This window comes from Arvicanthis niloticus, chromosome 23 (genome assembly GCF_011762505.2).
Source record: "Arvicanthis niloticus isolate mArvNil1 chromosome 23, mArvNil1.pat.X, whole genome shotgun sequence".
NCBI lineage: Eukaryota > Metazoa > Chordata > Mammalia > Rodentia > Muridae > Arvicanthis > Arvicanthis niloticus.
The window spans coordinates 37,659,831-37,674,490 of NC_133430.1; the positions used below are offsets into that span (position 1 = coordinate 37,659,831).

General features: G+C 33.5%; 1 protein-coding gene across 20 annotated transcripts in view; it reads right to left on the reverse strand.

Annotated features, from left to right (window-relative positions):
• Nucleotides 1–14,660, reverse strand: part of Gphn (gephyrin) — a 410,619-nt gene that overhangs the window by 103,931 nt on the left and 292,028 nt on the right. For 11 of the 20 annotated variants that reach the window (XM_076921924.1, XM_076921922.1, XM_076921921.1 and 8 more), the window contains one exon: nucleotides 2,495–2,537. In XM_076921924.1, the coding sequence (XP_076778039.1) occupies nucleotides 2,495–2,537 (43 nt within the window). Of the gene's footprint in view, nucleotides 1–2,494; nucleotides 2,538–4,742; nucleotides 4,806–14,660 lie in introns of all 20 variants that reach the window. The other 9 variants (XM_076921909.1, XM_076921918.1, XM_076921916.1 and 6 more) reach the window with 1 other exon arrangement.

Sequence of the window (14,660 nt, forward strand, 5' to 3'; positions counted from 1 at the left end):
CTCTCTCTCTCACACACACACACACACACCTCATAATGAAAAGATTAATCTAGAGAAAGAACAGTATGCACAATGTTGGTGAGGTCATGGGTATTGTTAAGAGGTATTAGCATGGTATTAAGATGAAAGAACATAAACTTACAGAAATCACAAAATAAAGAAGTTATGATGTTGGTTGCTCCATATGGACCTAAAGAACCAAAAAGCCCATCCATATAACTGTTTTATCCAAAGACCAATAAAGAATACTTGGGTTACTATGATGTCTATCCAAACTGATTATTAAGTAACACAAAAGTCTATGGTAGGTAAAGAAATAAAGTTCAAGGGAATTTGTCCTCAAAAAGCAACTTTTTTATTTCTAATCATAATAATTATTCCAAGTGACCTAAAATTTAAGAACTAAAAATTTGTAGAAATTATACACTTTTTATCGTAAAATGTAATTTATCTATCTTGCTTTATTTTAGTGAACAGTTAATTATCATGCCTGATGCATAGGTTTCTCAAAGTTAGGTCTTAGTGTTCATAAGATTTTATATCTCATTACATAAAAGACTCTCTGAAAGTCACATATTGTGAAGAGTTATGAAGGTATAAAATCTACACATGACTGCTTGATTTTATTAATTTATTGTACAGTGCTCAGGTCCTCATGAACACTAGGGGAACATTATACCACCAAACTACAATCCAGTCCTACATTTATTTATTTTTTAATAGTATTCTCTAAAGATTACAATCAAAGAAATACTCAAGGGCTTTGAGCAAAGTAAACAGATTAATAACATAGAGATAGAAAATGTTTATATACACATGCATACACACGTGCATATACATGTGCACACACACACACACACACAGACACACACACACTAATTTATTTGAAGTTATCAAATATGTCCCACTCCCTTTTTTCAAATTCTATACCCTAGGTTGATTTTTAACTCTTAATGTTTCTGCTACAGTTTCCCTAGTACCATCATTACCTGTGAACAATTATGGCTTTGTGTATGTGGGGGGGTATATATAAATATGTGTGTGGTGGTGTGTACATCCATTGTGTGCAAAGGGGCCAGTGATAATTTGGGGTGTCTTGCTACTTCTTTTCTTGAGACAGATTCTCTTTGTGAACCTAGTGCTTGTCATCATTCCCTGACCCCTCTTGGCTGGCCTGGCTCATTCCTTTTCTTCTTTTGTTAACATGGTTGTTGAATATCTGAACTTAGTCTTCAGGATGACACAGCAAGTCCTCTTACACACTGAGGTATCTTTTCAGCCCTCCAAGTACACTTAGATTGTTAGATAATACTTATTACAGCTATTGGAATATAAGCCGTCCCATTTATTGAAACTCCCATTAGCATGGGTGTCTAGTAGACCTGTTTCATTTTGCTCTCCCTGTACATCTATTGAAGATCATTAGGAAGAAAACTATATGATGTCATTAAATTATTAAGAGACAAAAAAGAAAATACAAGTGCTATCTATAGAGTATTTTTCTCTGGATGACCCTAAACCTTTCGTGAAAATCTTCCAATTGGATTTCATTTTAAGCATAGTAGAATAACAAAACCTATTCATAGTTTCTTTTCTTTTTTCTTCATTTTGTTTTTGTTTCTTTGAGATAGGTCCCCCCCCCCCCCCCCCCCCCCCCCCCCGTGTAGGCTTGGCTGTCCTGGAACTCACTCTCTAGACCAGGCTGGCCTGGAACTCTCACAGAAATCCACCTGATTCTGCCTTCTGAGTGTTGGGATTAAAGGGATCCCCTACCCACCGCCTGGCCTCATAGTTTCATTTTTATAAAACAAAACATAAACATACAAAGTTCAGGGACTTTCTACTTAATACTATTGTAATCCAACCAAAAGAAAGTAGTAAAGATTTTTCATTCTTGGACCAGGGAACAGTGTTCTGTAACATTTTGTACGTGACAATAAAAATCTTTTCAAATTTATATTTACAAAATTATTATTACCAACCATTCCAAGCCCCCTTTGAGACAACAACCTTATGATGTAGCACAGACTGGCAATTTTAAAACGTAGGCTCTTCCTGTTTTATCCTCAAGTGCTGGCATTATAACCATGCATGCTTAGCTTGCTTTTTTGTTTTTCAATCTCTCTTTGCCTTTTGCTTTCATGGATTTATATTAGAATTATTTTCATGTAGTCTGCTTTTAAGTTATTTTTGTAAATGAGACTATAAAAAGGGACAGGCTCCTCACCTTAGTGTCACAGAGGAACTCACATCTAGCTTAATTTGAATGTATCAAATTCCATTCAGCTTTCAAAAAAATTAGATTCAGAATAACATTTATATTGATTTTAAAAATTCAGATGGGGAACTTTATAAAATATATATTCTTTATATAAATTTTCATCATTGCTTATCTTTATTTTTTTTTTCATTAAAATGCCATCCTTTAGCTCTATATTCATTTGAGCCACAATTTATTTATTTTGGAAGCCTACCTGAAATCATGACTACTTACTGGCTCTTAGAATGTTCTCCTTGCTGCTGCACCTGGACTGGACCTGCAGAAAGAGCACAAACTCAGTAATTTAGGGCTTACAGCATGGACAGCCAGATAAGTATGCTTAATGGGCAAGCTCCTGAGGTCTAGGAGAAAAGGTTTTTATTTATCTTGGCTATCACAACATGTTAGTAAAAGTTCATTATGGTTTCCAGATATATTTAATTGATTTTTATTTATAAAAGATTCAGTTCCAGAAAAATATTTCAGGTACAATATTATAAACTGGACAAAGATAAGACCCAAACCAATTTATGTAAATTTGAGATCAGCCCAGGTGGCCCTCCATATCTGTGGGTTTCATAGCTGCAGATTCAACACACTGTGGATTAGAAAAGAAAAGGAAAAGAAAAAAGGAGAAGGAGGAAGAGAGGAAAAAAAACAATAACACAAAACACCAGCACTACCGCCTGTATCTGTTCTGTACATGTGATCTTTACTCCCTTGTCCTCATTCCTTATGGAATACAATATAACAATTATTTAACATAGCATTCATATTGCAATAAATTATAAAGTAGAGATGAGGGTTGCAGATGTGGCTCAATCGTAGAGCACTTGCCTACTAAATTAGAGACTATGGTATAAAGTATATGAGTAGATGAACAGGTTTTAAGTAATATATGCCATTTTATTTACATGAGACTTGAATATTTGGGATTTGGGTATCTAAGGAGGACTTGAAATGAAATGAATTTGGCATGGATACTGAAGGATGACTATATAGTGGAATAAATTCAACACTACATATTCAGTCATGAATATTTACCTTTAATGTTAAGGTATTCTGCATATGCCTTGACTAGAATAATAAGAAAATCTAAAGTAAAGTTAGAATATTTGATTGTGGTGATTTTTATTATATGTATGTTAATTAAAGGGTATAAAAAATTCTTATTTGTAACATTTACCTTTGATAGTCATTAACTTTTGTATAACTGTTGTTATAACTTAACAATACTGGCTATGAAAGGTGTTTCTATTGGAAATGAGTTAAACTTAACTCCTCTGCTAACCATTTTTTAGGTATATATATATATAGTTTGTCAATTAGGGGCCCTTTATGTTCTGATTGAAAAATTTAAAGTGGAACATTTCTTTTGAAGTTTACCAAATGGCAATATTCAATGGCCATGCTGAATGGTAACTGTTATAATTTTAGATATAACTTTATTCAGGGTCCACACCTCTTCCTCCCATTCCACAGCAGCTTGCCCCAGATGGATATATAGACAACAAAGAACTTTCTATAGCTTAACACAGTTTAATATATGAAAAAGTGTATGAAAGTAATGTTGTAACTGAGGGTAGGTTATGGCTGTCCTTCCCTGAAGAAAAACAAACAGTTAATGAATACTAAAAGAAATAATAATGAAATAGCCATGAGCAAACCAAGAAAAACAAAAACGAAAGCAAATAAATCTAAACACATACACGAATAACACACACACACACACACACACACACACACACACGGCAAAACAAACAAGCAATTACAAATGTTAGCTATTCTCTTTTGGGCCACATTGTTTCAGTAGTTTTAGGTATATAGTATAAAGACACTCATCCAGAATAAAAAAATATTATATTGTTTTACTTGTAAGTCTTATTGGAGAACAATTGTGGACCCAATGAGAAAGAAATCAGTGACTTTTAGAAAATAAGACACAGAAGAAAACATGATAAGGAAAAGAAAAAGCAGAGAGAGACTGAAAAAGTAAATATGGAGGTTAAAAAAAAAAGAAAGCATGGGCTCACAGAAGGGGGACAGTGCATAAATGGAGAACGTTCTATTTTGTCTTGAAAATTCATGTAAAAAAGGTAAGTATAACTAATGAACTTTCTGCAAAATAAATGAGCAATTTGCATACCATGAAATGAAAACAAGTGTATCTCTACCTCTACAATCTTAACGGGGAAAGAAACACACACCAACAGAGAAATTAATAGACAAGCTTAATAGAGAAACTACATTTGAAAAAGTGACTCAAAGAACACAAGAGAACACTAAAGGCATGGGAAGAAAATTTGGGAGGAAGAGGGAAAAGAAAGAGGAAAACGTTGAAAGACAAAAACAGCCCATAGAAGTCAAATGGAAGTCAAGAAAGTCTTCAACAAGATGTGAAACAAGATGTGAGGGAGCCAAGCCCATCGCGCAAAGCAAGGTTTGCGAGTGGGAAGTAGCTCCTTTGGTCAGTAATAGTTACTCTTAAGTCGTAGCCTCTATTCCTCCAGAGTTCATCTTTAAGCCCTTCCAATCTAGAGTGGAGCTAGTGTATGGACAGAAACAAGAAATTTACAATGAACAGTGCAGTTCAGATGAGTAGTTCAAACTGTCTCATAAAATGTTCTAACAATTTTACATAATATCTATTATATACATTTAATAATGTATATAATGGAAATGTTAGTAAAAAAAACTCCCTGGTATTTTATAACCAAAACAAAGCAAATAAAAACATACCCCCTGCTTCTCTAGGAGGCTTAAAGATTAATACCTCCCCACAATTGTTTATAATAAAAATAAAGAAACCCACATTTTTTTCTTTTTATACCTCAGTTTGTAATCACATATTTCAAATAGCTTTAGAGGAGAGATTTGGAGAATTAAAACAATTCAGTTCTCTGAAACAGGAGCCTTTGTCAAAGTGTGCAAATTGCCAAAAGTATTGCAAATACTGTTTCCCATTTATGTTACATTGGCTGTTGAACCAGATTTGAGAGAAATTATTTTTAAAACCAGTGTTCATAAGACTTTCTTTACTTAGTGCTTTTAAATATGTATATCTAAAAAAGGTCAAGATAAGTAATTTTCAAAACTTTATTGATAATGTATGTACTGAATTACTCTGTGCTACATAATGTCATATTTATAATATTCATTTATTTATTTTTATAAATCTCAATATAAAGGTTTTAACATAGTATAATATGGAATCTACTTTTAAAGGATAAATTAAAAGTATCATTTTATTTCATTTTATTTTGTTACTTGTTTTAAGCAGTGAGAAAAAGGGAACATGAAAAATTAAATGATCTGAGATTATGAGTCTACATTAAATTTCTAAGGGAAGAAAATGAGAAGTTCAATGAAAGGTGTACTATTAGAATCCCCATTACTTTATTCTGTTGGGCCATGTTATTTGCTACAATTAATAACTGACTGATTTTACAGCACAACTGATTCTCCTTTCCACAGGAATCAGGATGAAGACAATGTAATAAGAGTGCATTTTACTGGAGTAAATGGAGGAAGTAAACAAGAAATGAAAACTGAAAACACAGGTATTCACTCACTAAGTAAGATTACTGAAGACATCAAATAATTTATTTAGACATGTGTTTACAGTAAAACAGAAGTTTTGCTTAAGATCACATAGCTTATTAAGAAATCTTAAGATATGACACAAAAACAAAGGAAAGACAACACATAATAAATGGTAAGGAACAAAAATGAAAATGTCTTTTAAAAAGCCGAGAAAATTTTAGCAAGCAGCCACAATCTTTAGAGACAGATAAATTACTTACCTTATGCTTAGGTCATAACAAGAATAGCACAGTGTTTAAAGTCATCTCTTCATTATAGGAGGTACAATTGAAAGCCATAGGTTATAATAACATGAATTGCTATACAGAAATGGAGCTTCTTCCAGCCCAACATGAAAAGCTAACTCTTTTGGGAGAAAATTTTAACTTACATTTAATGTAACATGAACAAATGAAGGTGTAAATGTCAAAACATATCAATAACATACAAGTCTCACACCATAAAGGAAGAAACAGACAGCTCAATCACTATGGACACAGAAGTTAAGTATGATTATAATTTGTGATATATAAGGGAAGGCACATTACTCTACTGGTGAAAGATGCATGCATAATGTATAACCATTCATTATGTCCCCAGCCCCCAGCCCACTCATACATACAAAAAAAAAAGTCCACTAACAATACAGGGAAAGAATGTAGTGCCAAGCTGTTATGAAAAAAGCAGGACACACAGAAGCACAGCAGTGGTCATGTGATTTGAGAGGTGTTCTTCCCTTAAACCATCCCATCACCATGCTCATTTTAAAGAAGCCAGGAAAAGATTCCCTTTCAATGCTGCAATAGCTACGAGCCCCCAGCTTGAAGCTAGAGTGTGGAATTTTGATCACCGTTCCCTGTGATGTCAGGGGCTCTCCAGTGGAAGCCAGATGTATACAACTAGTTAGTATAAATAAATGCAAATAACAAACATCTCTGTCCTTCTGCAATTTGCAGAAGGGAAGACCAAAGCAAATCAAACCAAGCCCATGCTAAGGAAAGGTTTCTAATGACATTAGGATATATAATAAGGATATTTGGTTGTAGGTCAACACTAATCCAATCTTACAGAACTACTATTTCACTGCTCACTGGGCTTATTCATGGTTTTTTTTTCCTCCTAGAAATGCTAGAATACATGGTTCAAATGGGAAAAATTCTGAGCAGTTGGTGTGTGTGTGGGGTGTCCGAATGAAGAGAATAAATCATTTCCTCTGGTGAACATCAAGAAAATCATTTAAAATTTAAGTATGATTTGCTTAATTATATAATCTGAGAAACTATCTGGTTTGGGAAGATACAATTTAATTTTTAAAGTATTGTTTAAAACAAAAAAGCTTATCTATTTAGAAACTAAATTTTGTATAAATTTAACTCTCAATAAATATTACTTAAAAACTGGCTGTTCTTGTTAGTAGCAGGGTCAGATCAATCTATAAGAAAAAAATTAAAAAAAAAAAAACCCAAACAAAACAATCCCCTTTTGTGTTTCTATTATTAATGCCATTACTTGACTTCATCTGGGTTCTTCTTTTTGTATGACACGAATTTTAACTCATGATGACATCTGAATTTAGTTAGCAGTTTTGTGATTGTTCAAAGATCATATAGCTGTACCATACTTTTTCATTTTATTCTTAACAGGCTAGAATACCTTGACCTTTCCTGAAGCTTGGCTTTAGCATTTTAGGTGGTGGGTTCTCCCATAACCTTAGTTTTCTTATAGGAAATATAAAGGTTTTTGAAGGTCACAAAGGGAATAAAGAATATTTCGCTAATTTGAAGCTTTAAAAAGGAAAATGACTATCAGTTCATATGATGGTAGTAATCACTGGTAGTGAGACATACTCTACGACTATACACCCTTTTCTGTTAGTTTCCTTACCAGCTCAGAATGGAAGCAAATTTTTACTTTTGACCCCTTCTTTCAAGGGGGAAAACAAAACAAAACAAGTAAAACTTAAAAGAAACAATACTGCTTTAAGATTTTCAGTAAGCACTGGCCAGAACTTTTTAGAAGGGCCATATCCATATGGCTACATGTAAGAATGGAGGCCATCTCTTCAGATCTTTAACAATCTGAACAGTTCTTCTAGGTAGTGCTTTTTTCACTTTGATCAAGCTTCTGGTCCAAACTCTCTTCATCCTTTAAGACTCAGATTAGACTACATCAGCTATGAAAAATATTTTCTAAATTCTTAAGTCACAGATAATATTTTCTTCCTTTAAATTGTTAATGAGGCTAAGATATAATTTATCTATCAGGAATTATCAAATTCAGTAATTTAAAATACACTTGATGATTTTTTAATAAATTTACATGATTGTATTGTCATTACCATAATCTAGACTTAGATTTTCCTAAAATCTTGAAGTATCTTCTGAATCTTTATCATAGGACTTAACATAGTTCCTCATATTCAAATTATTGATAGTATAGTCAAAGAGGCTAAACTCTTGGAAGGACAAAATCCTGACTAATTTTTAACAATATTTTTCCACAATGTTAAATACAGTATTTTATGTGCAAAATAAAAAATTATAAAATCTGAATGTTTAGTTCATAGTAATTACTGTTCTTCTCAAACTCAGCAGACCAGAATTTTATTCTTGCTAGTATCAGATCAATCATTGTCATATCTGAAGTAGATGAAACTATTTTACCAGGTTATAAAATACTTTTGCTTTTTTGGCCAGACAGAATTATTAGACAGAATTATTATTATTATGAAAAAAATATAGATTCTAGGTACCATGCAAAATGGTCTCAAGAATATAGAAAACTCATTACTATGGAGGTTAATCAAGTAATGACATATATCAACAGAACAATAAAAGTTGTCTATGTTGCGGTGTCAGTCAGATTAAAGTGGGATTCTTAGATTTTAAGAGAGTAGAATGTTCTATTATGTCAAATGGTCAGGTCACTAGAAGAACAGAAACGACAATTCTGACATGTTATGGTCATTTTACATTCTGATTATTAAACTCATGAGTAATGACTTTCTGAAAGTATGAACTTCTTTGAGGAGGATTTATTCATAAAAAATAACCTTTAAGAATAAAAGGAAATAAGTCTCATTCATAGAGTGACTTAGACCGTGTACTTTTTAGCTTATCCAGAGACAAAAAGGAAAGTTTTGGTTGAAATCACATTAAGCTAACAATCTTATATTAGAATCCTAAGTCCCATTTCCTTCTCAGTTCTTACATAAACATGAATTACTGATAAAAACTGTGTTTTTCTCTGTGGCTGCATCCACTTACTACTTTATTGGAATAAATCAGGATACAAGCATTTGGCTTAATGGAGCCTAATGATTATTTGTGTTTAATTAGATTTATAAAACTACAACATATATTCAACTGAAGAACACAAAGTTTTGGTTTACTTAGGACATGGTAGGCAACAGAATAAAGAGAAATATTATTTAAAGTTTAATGATGTCCTTTTCCTAGCTCTTTGACATTGGATGTGACATTTATCACATGAAGCTTTTAATTTCCTCATACATAAAATGACAAAAATTAACAAGAGTAATGTATCTAAATATGAAAAGAAAATTTAAAAAGCAGTACAAATTGGTTATTATGCTGATATGGATTTACAGTTTATAGGTTGTATGCATATAGAATCTGAAGCATCAGAATAAAAAAATTTCTAACAAATCATGTCATGACCCGAGTGACAACAGACTATGCCATTTTTTTGAACTAAAGCTTATAAAAAGGTTGAATGAAAGACTGAGATTAGTTGTTCAAAGATTAATCTAGTTTTATATTGGATGTCTTTAGTAAACTTTTCTCTATGGGTCTTAATTTTTTATTTATAAAATTAAGATGCTTCTAGAAGGTTTTCAGTAAAGTCAATGTAATTCTTAAAAAACTCTAAAATATCTTAAAAGCCAGTAACCAAATAGTTACTGTTTCCTTCCATTCTGAGCTTAGGCAACACACCACAAAATATAAATCCTTACTTTATGTTGTGGTATCTTAAAATATCATTTATGGTCAACATAACTTCAAGTGATGGCAGTTACTAAACCCAATTCTACAATTTTTTATTTAATGAATTTAAAAAGTCATTATTATATTACATTTGCTTTAAAATGTTCTAAGCTTTGCATTTATTGGGTCTTCTTTGCTATTTTACATACATTTTCCTCCAATGAACTCTGTATACTTTAACAAAAGTACCAAGAGAGATCATATCAGAAGGAAAGCAAAAAACCCATGCTAGAATAAATAATTTTTAAAACTTTTATTTGTAGAATTTTGTGGCTCTAAAAAACTTTTCCTGTCTTCATTATCTTTAAAGATTCTTCAAAAAGTATTTATGTGTATATGTATATTTGCGGATATGTATAGTCAATGTGTGCTGTGTGCACAAGAGCTAGAAGAGGTGCTGGATACCCTAGAGTGCACTTAACAGTTAGCTGTGAGCCACTAGATGTAGGAGCTGCACACCAAATTCACGTGTGCTCTTAACCCGTGAGCTAACTTTCCAGTCCCCATTCTTTGTCTTTATCAGATACTATATAAAAGGAGTACTTAAAAAAATAGATGCGTACACACACACACACACGCACGCACGCACGCACGCACGCACGCACGCATGCACAATTAGTCATTGGAGTAACCAGTTGCCCTTTTAACATTTCTAACAAGAAACTAAAAAGGAAATGGTTAATGTAAAAAGTTATCAAAAAACCCCCTCAAAAAATCTACATCTTCTTTTCCTCCTAGTTTAATTGATGAATTAAATGGTACACTCATTTAACATTTATCACACTTAAATTATTTACTCACAGGTGAACTTACAAACACAAACATGTGTGTGCACATGCACAAACTCACATGGATCCATAACTGTCTTTGAATTCTAAGTCATTTGTTAATTACAGATGAAGATACTATCTATCAGCAATGTGTAACCTAAGTTGCTGTAGGCCCAAGGATAATTTTATATGTAAAATGTTTATAAATAGTTTTCAAGGAACCATTTGTAAGTTTCCCAATATAGTAATAATTTTTATTGTCTTAAATTCCATTGAATATGCTATGTCCTGGGTTTGAATTAATTATTTTTCAGTATCAACTTCTAAATAAAGTTGGACATGCTGTAGGCTACACAGATAGTGAATTGAATTAAAATTACTACAGAAAGCAGAAACATATTTGTTTCCTTATAAATAATTTGATGAGTTCTTTATCTTTTATTAAAAAGAATACAATAGTATTATAGCACAGATAGAACACCCTTAAGAAGAAAAGCTGAATAAGAGAAAGTACGCAACTTAAGAAAATATGAACTTGATTAATGGTGAATACTTCCTTAGGTCATGTACTTTTTCTTATTCAGTTGTCTTTCCTAGACACAGCTTCAATCTAAGCTCAGACATCTCAGGGACTTAAAGAAATTGTAAATCTCAGATGGGTCTCTCCTTGTTAACATTTTTGATTAAGTGTTCTGAGAAATTTATTTCATTTAAATCTTGATGTACCTGTGCACATGTGCCATAGTAAATGCACAGAGGTCAGCGAAAAACCTTAGGTGTTGGTCTCTGTCTTCTGTCTTGTTTGAGACAGAATTTTTTGTTGTTTGCTGTTATATGTGCCAGGATAGCTAGCTTGTTTGCATCTGCAGATTTTTCTGTCGCTGCCTTTCATCTTGCTGTATAGGAGATCTGAAATTAGACACTTGTGCTACACTGTCCGGCTTTATACAGCCTCTGGGGATCTATGTTCAGATCCCCATGGTTAACCTGCAAGCATTTATCCATTTATTTATCTCCTGAGATTTATACTTACAATTTTAAGTCTGATCATAGTATGAAAAAAGATGCTACCTAATTATCTCACGTATTATGGCACCAAATGAAAAATTGTGACTAGTAAGTATTTCTGAGTATTTATGGCATTGTATACTCTTATTAGGTTGATAATTATTTTGTGAAGTAGCTTGTTTTCACTTTAGTGGTTAAAAGAAGGTATTACTTTGTCTGAGGTTACATGATAAACAGTAAAAGAAATCAACCCTTTTGACTTCAAATTTCAATTATCTGTATACTAGTAGTTGCTCATTTCTTCAAATTAATAAAATTAATTCAAATTAATAAAAGCAATCACTGCATTTCTAATCAGACCATTTTGGGCTTTCACTGGCTTTTTATTCTTAAAATATTTACTTTTAATTTCTTATTTACGGTATACGTGTGTGCACGTGTGCATGTGTGACAACACATGCATGTGGAGGTCAGAGGATACCTTGTGACCACTGGTTTTCCTTTTCCATCATGTAGGTTCTGAGGCTTGAACTCAAGTCAGAAAGCACTTTAACCTACTGAGCTATCTTGCCAGCCCTGCCTTTTTGTTCCTAGCTATTTTTCTTAGATATGAGAACTACAGAAAACAGGACTATGCTATGGAGAAATGAAAAAAAAAAAAAAAACCCTGAAAATCAGTTTAAGGAGTAGTACTATCAGGTCAAACTGGTTGGATTTAAATTTTGGCTTTATCAATTAAACAATTAACACTGTATAAGTCACAATCTCTAGGTTCTTCATATATACAATAACTATAAGTAATAGTAATATCTATTCATGCTCATAGTACCCTTATGAAGAAAATGATACAATACAAATAAAACCATTACTTAGAAAAGTTGTTTCAGAGTGAATCCTACATGAGAGTTAGGGATAATTGTTCTGTTACCAGTTCCTACTGTTTGGATGCTGTTCTGTATGTATAACTAAAAATGTAGATGAATATTTTTGTGATTTTTGACACTTCTGGAAGAAACAAATAAGGTTAATTTAAGCAAGCATTTGAATAAGAAGTATTAAGAATTACTAGTTTTAAGAAATGGATCTCAAGGAGAGATATAATCAGTAAGGTAAATGCCTCAGTTATTAAGAATTATATATTTTCTGGCACCTCTGAAAGAAAAGTATATATATTTTTATTAAATATGAATTTTAAGATACTGTTTCTGTTTGAATTTGTTATCCTTATTTTCATTTTCAAATGCTGTCATATAATTTATTCATTCATCCATAAAATGGAACTAATATACCATTAAAGCATATGGCTAAATTGCTTACCTTTTTAAAGCACTGGATGCTAGTGTTAGTAGAAAAACTGGCTTTTATTCTTCAAAATACTTAAGTAGCATTTAACAGGCACATGGAAAATGTACAAATACATAACAATGTCTATACTGTATTGTACAGTAGGCTTAGAAAATGTCTATTTTTCACTGTCAACTAGAGCTAAAACTCAAGCTACCTGAAGTCTGGAATCAGAACAATAAGTGGTTCATTCTGCATTGTTAGTTAAAACTTCCATGATCATACAAAGTAAACAATTAACAAATAGTTTGGTGTTGTTATTAAGAGTCTTATTTAGGCTCCAGGGAAGACACCATATTTGACCCACCCCAGAAGATCTGCTGTGCTCAGAGCAGTTGGTAAGAACCCTTCCCCAGGACCCGAAGTCCCAGAGCTACAGCTGGGAGATCTGCAGCTGACTAGGGACTCAACACCCACCAAAACCTGTCGTCCCAAATACCACTTCCCTTCTGCCCCCTCCGCCTGGCCCTTCTTAATGGGACAGGCTCATAGCTGGTCGGCTCCCAGGAAGACACCATATTCAGACCCAGCCCAGAGGATCTGCTTCACTCAGAGCAGTTGAGGATCCACGGCACCCAGAGAAATTGACTGCTAGATGGTCTGCTCCTGTGAAGACACCATACCCTGACCCATTGTCACGAATTCCTTCCCAATCTAAGCCAGTGCACTGAACAGACCTTGGGCACTACCTCTGCAACCACAGACCTTGGGCACTACCTCTGTAACCAATCCCACAATACTCAGAGAAAGCTGGATTCCCAGGAGATCTAACATGCCCAAGATCATAGAGGAAGTTGGACTCCCAGTTCTAACACTCCCAAGATCATAGACAAAGGTGGACTCCCAGGAGCTCTAACACACCCAGGATCATAGGATTACAGCATCCCAGAGGCAGCCTGACTTCCAGGAGCACTGATACCCAGGATCACTGGGTCACAGAGACAGCTGGACTCTGAGTAGCTCTAAAACAACCAAGATAACAGGAGAAACAGTCAGAGACAGTGAGTGCAGGTAGCATTAGAGATAACCAGATGGTGAAAGGCAAGTCGAGAACATAAGCAACAGAAACCAGTGTTATTTGGCATCATCAGAACCCAATTCTCCCACCGTAGCAAGTCCTGGATATCCCAACACATGGGAAAATCAAGATTCAGATTTAAAATCACTTCTCATGAGAATGATAGAGGACTTTAAGAAGGACATAAATAACTCCCTTAAAGAAATACAGAATACAGGTAAACAGGTAGAAGCCCTTAAAGAGGTAACACAAAAATCCCTTAAAGAATTACAGGAAAATACAACCAAACAGGTGAAGGAATTGAACAAAACCATCCAGGATCTAAAAATGGAAGTAGAAACAATGAAGAAATCACAAAGGGAGACAACCCTGGAGATAGAAAACCTAGGAAAAAGATCAGGAGTCATAGATGCAAACATCACCAACAGAATATAAGAGATAGAAGAGAATCTCAGGTACGGAAGATACCATAGAAAATATTGACACAACAGTCAAAGAAAATGCAAAATGCAAAAAGCTCCTAACCCAAAACATCCAGGAAATCCAGGACACAAGGAGAAGACCAAACCTAAGGATAATAGGTATAGATGAGAGTGAAGATTCCCAACTTAAAGGGCCAATAAATATCTTCAACAAAATTACAGAAGAAAACTTCCCTAACCTAAAAAAAG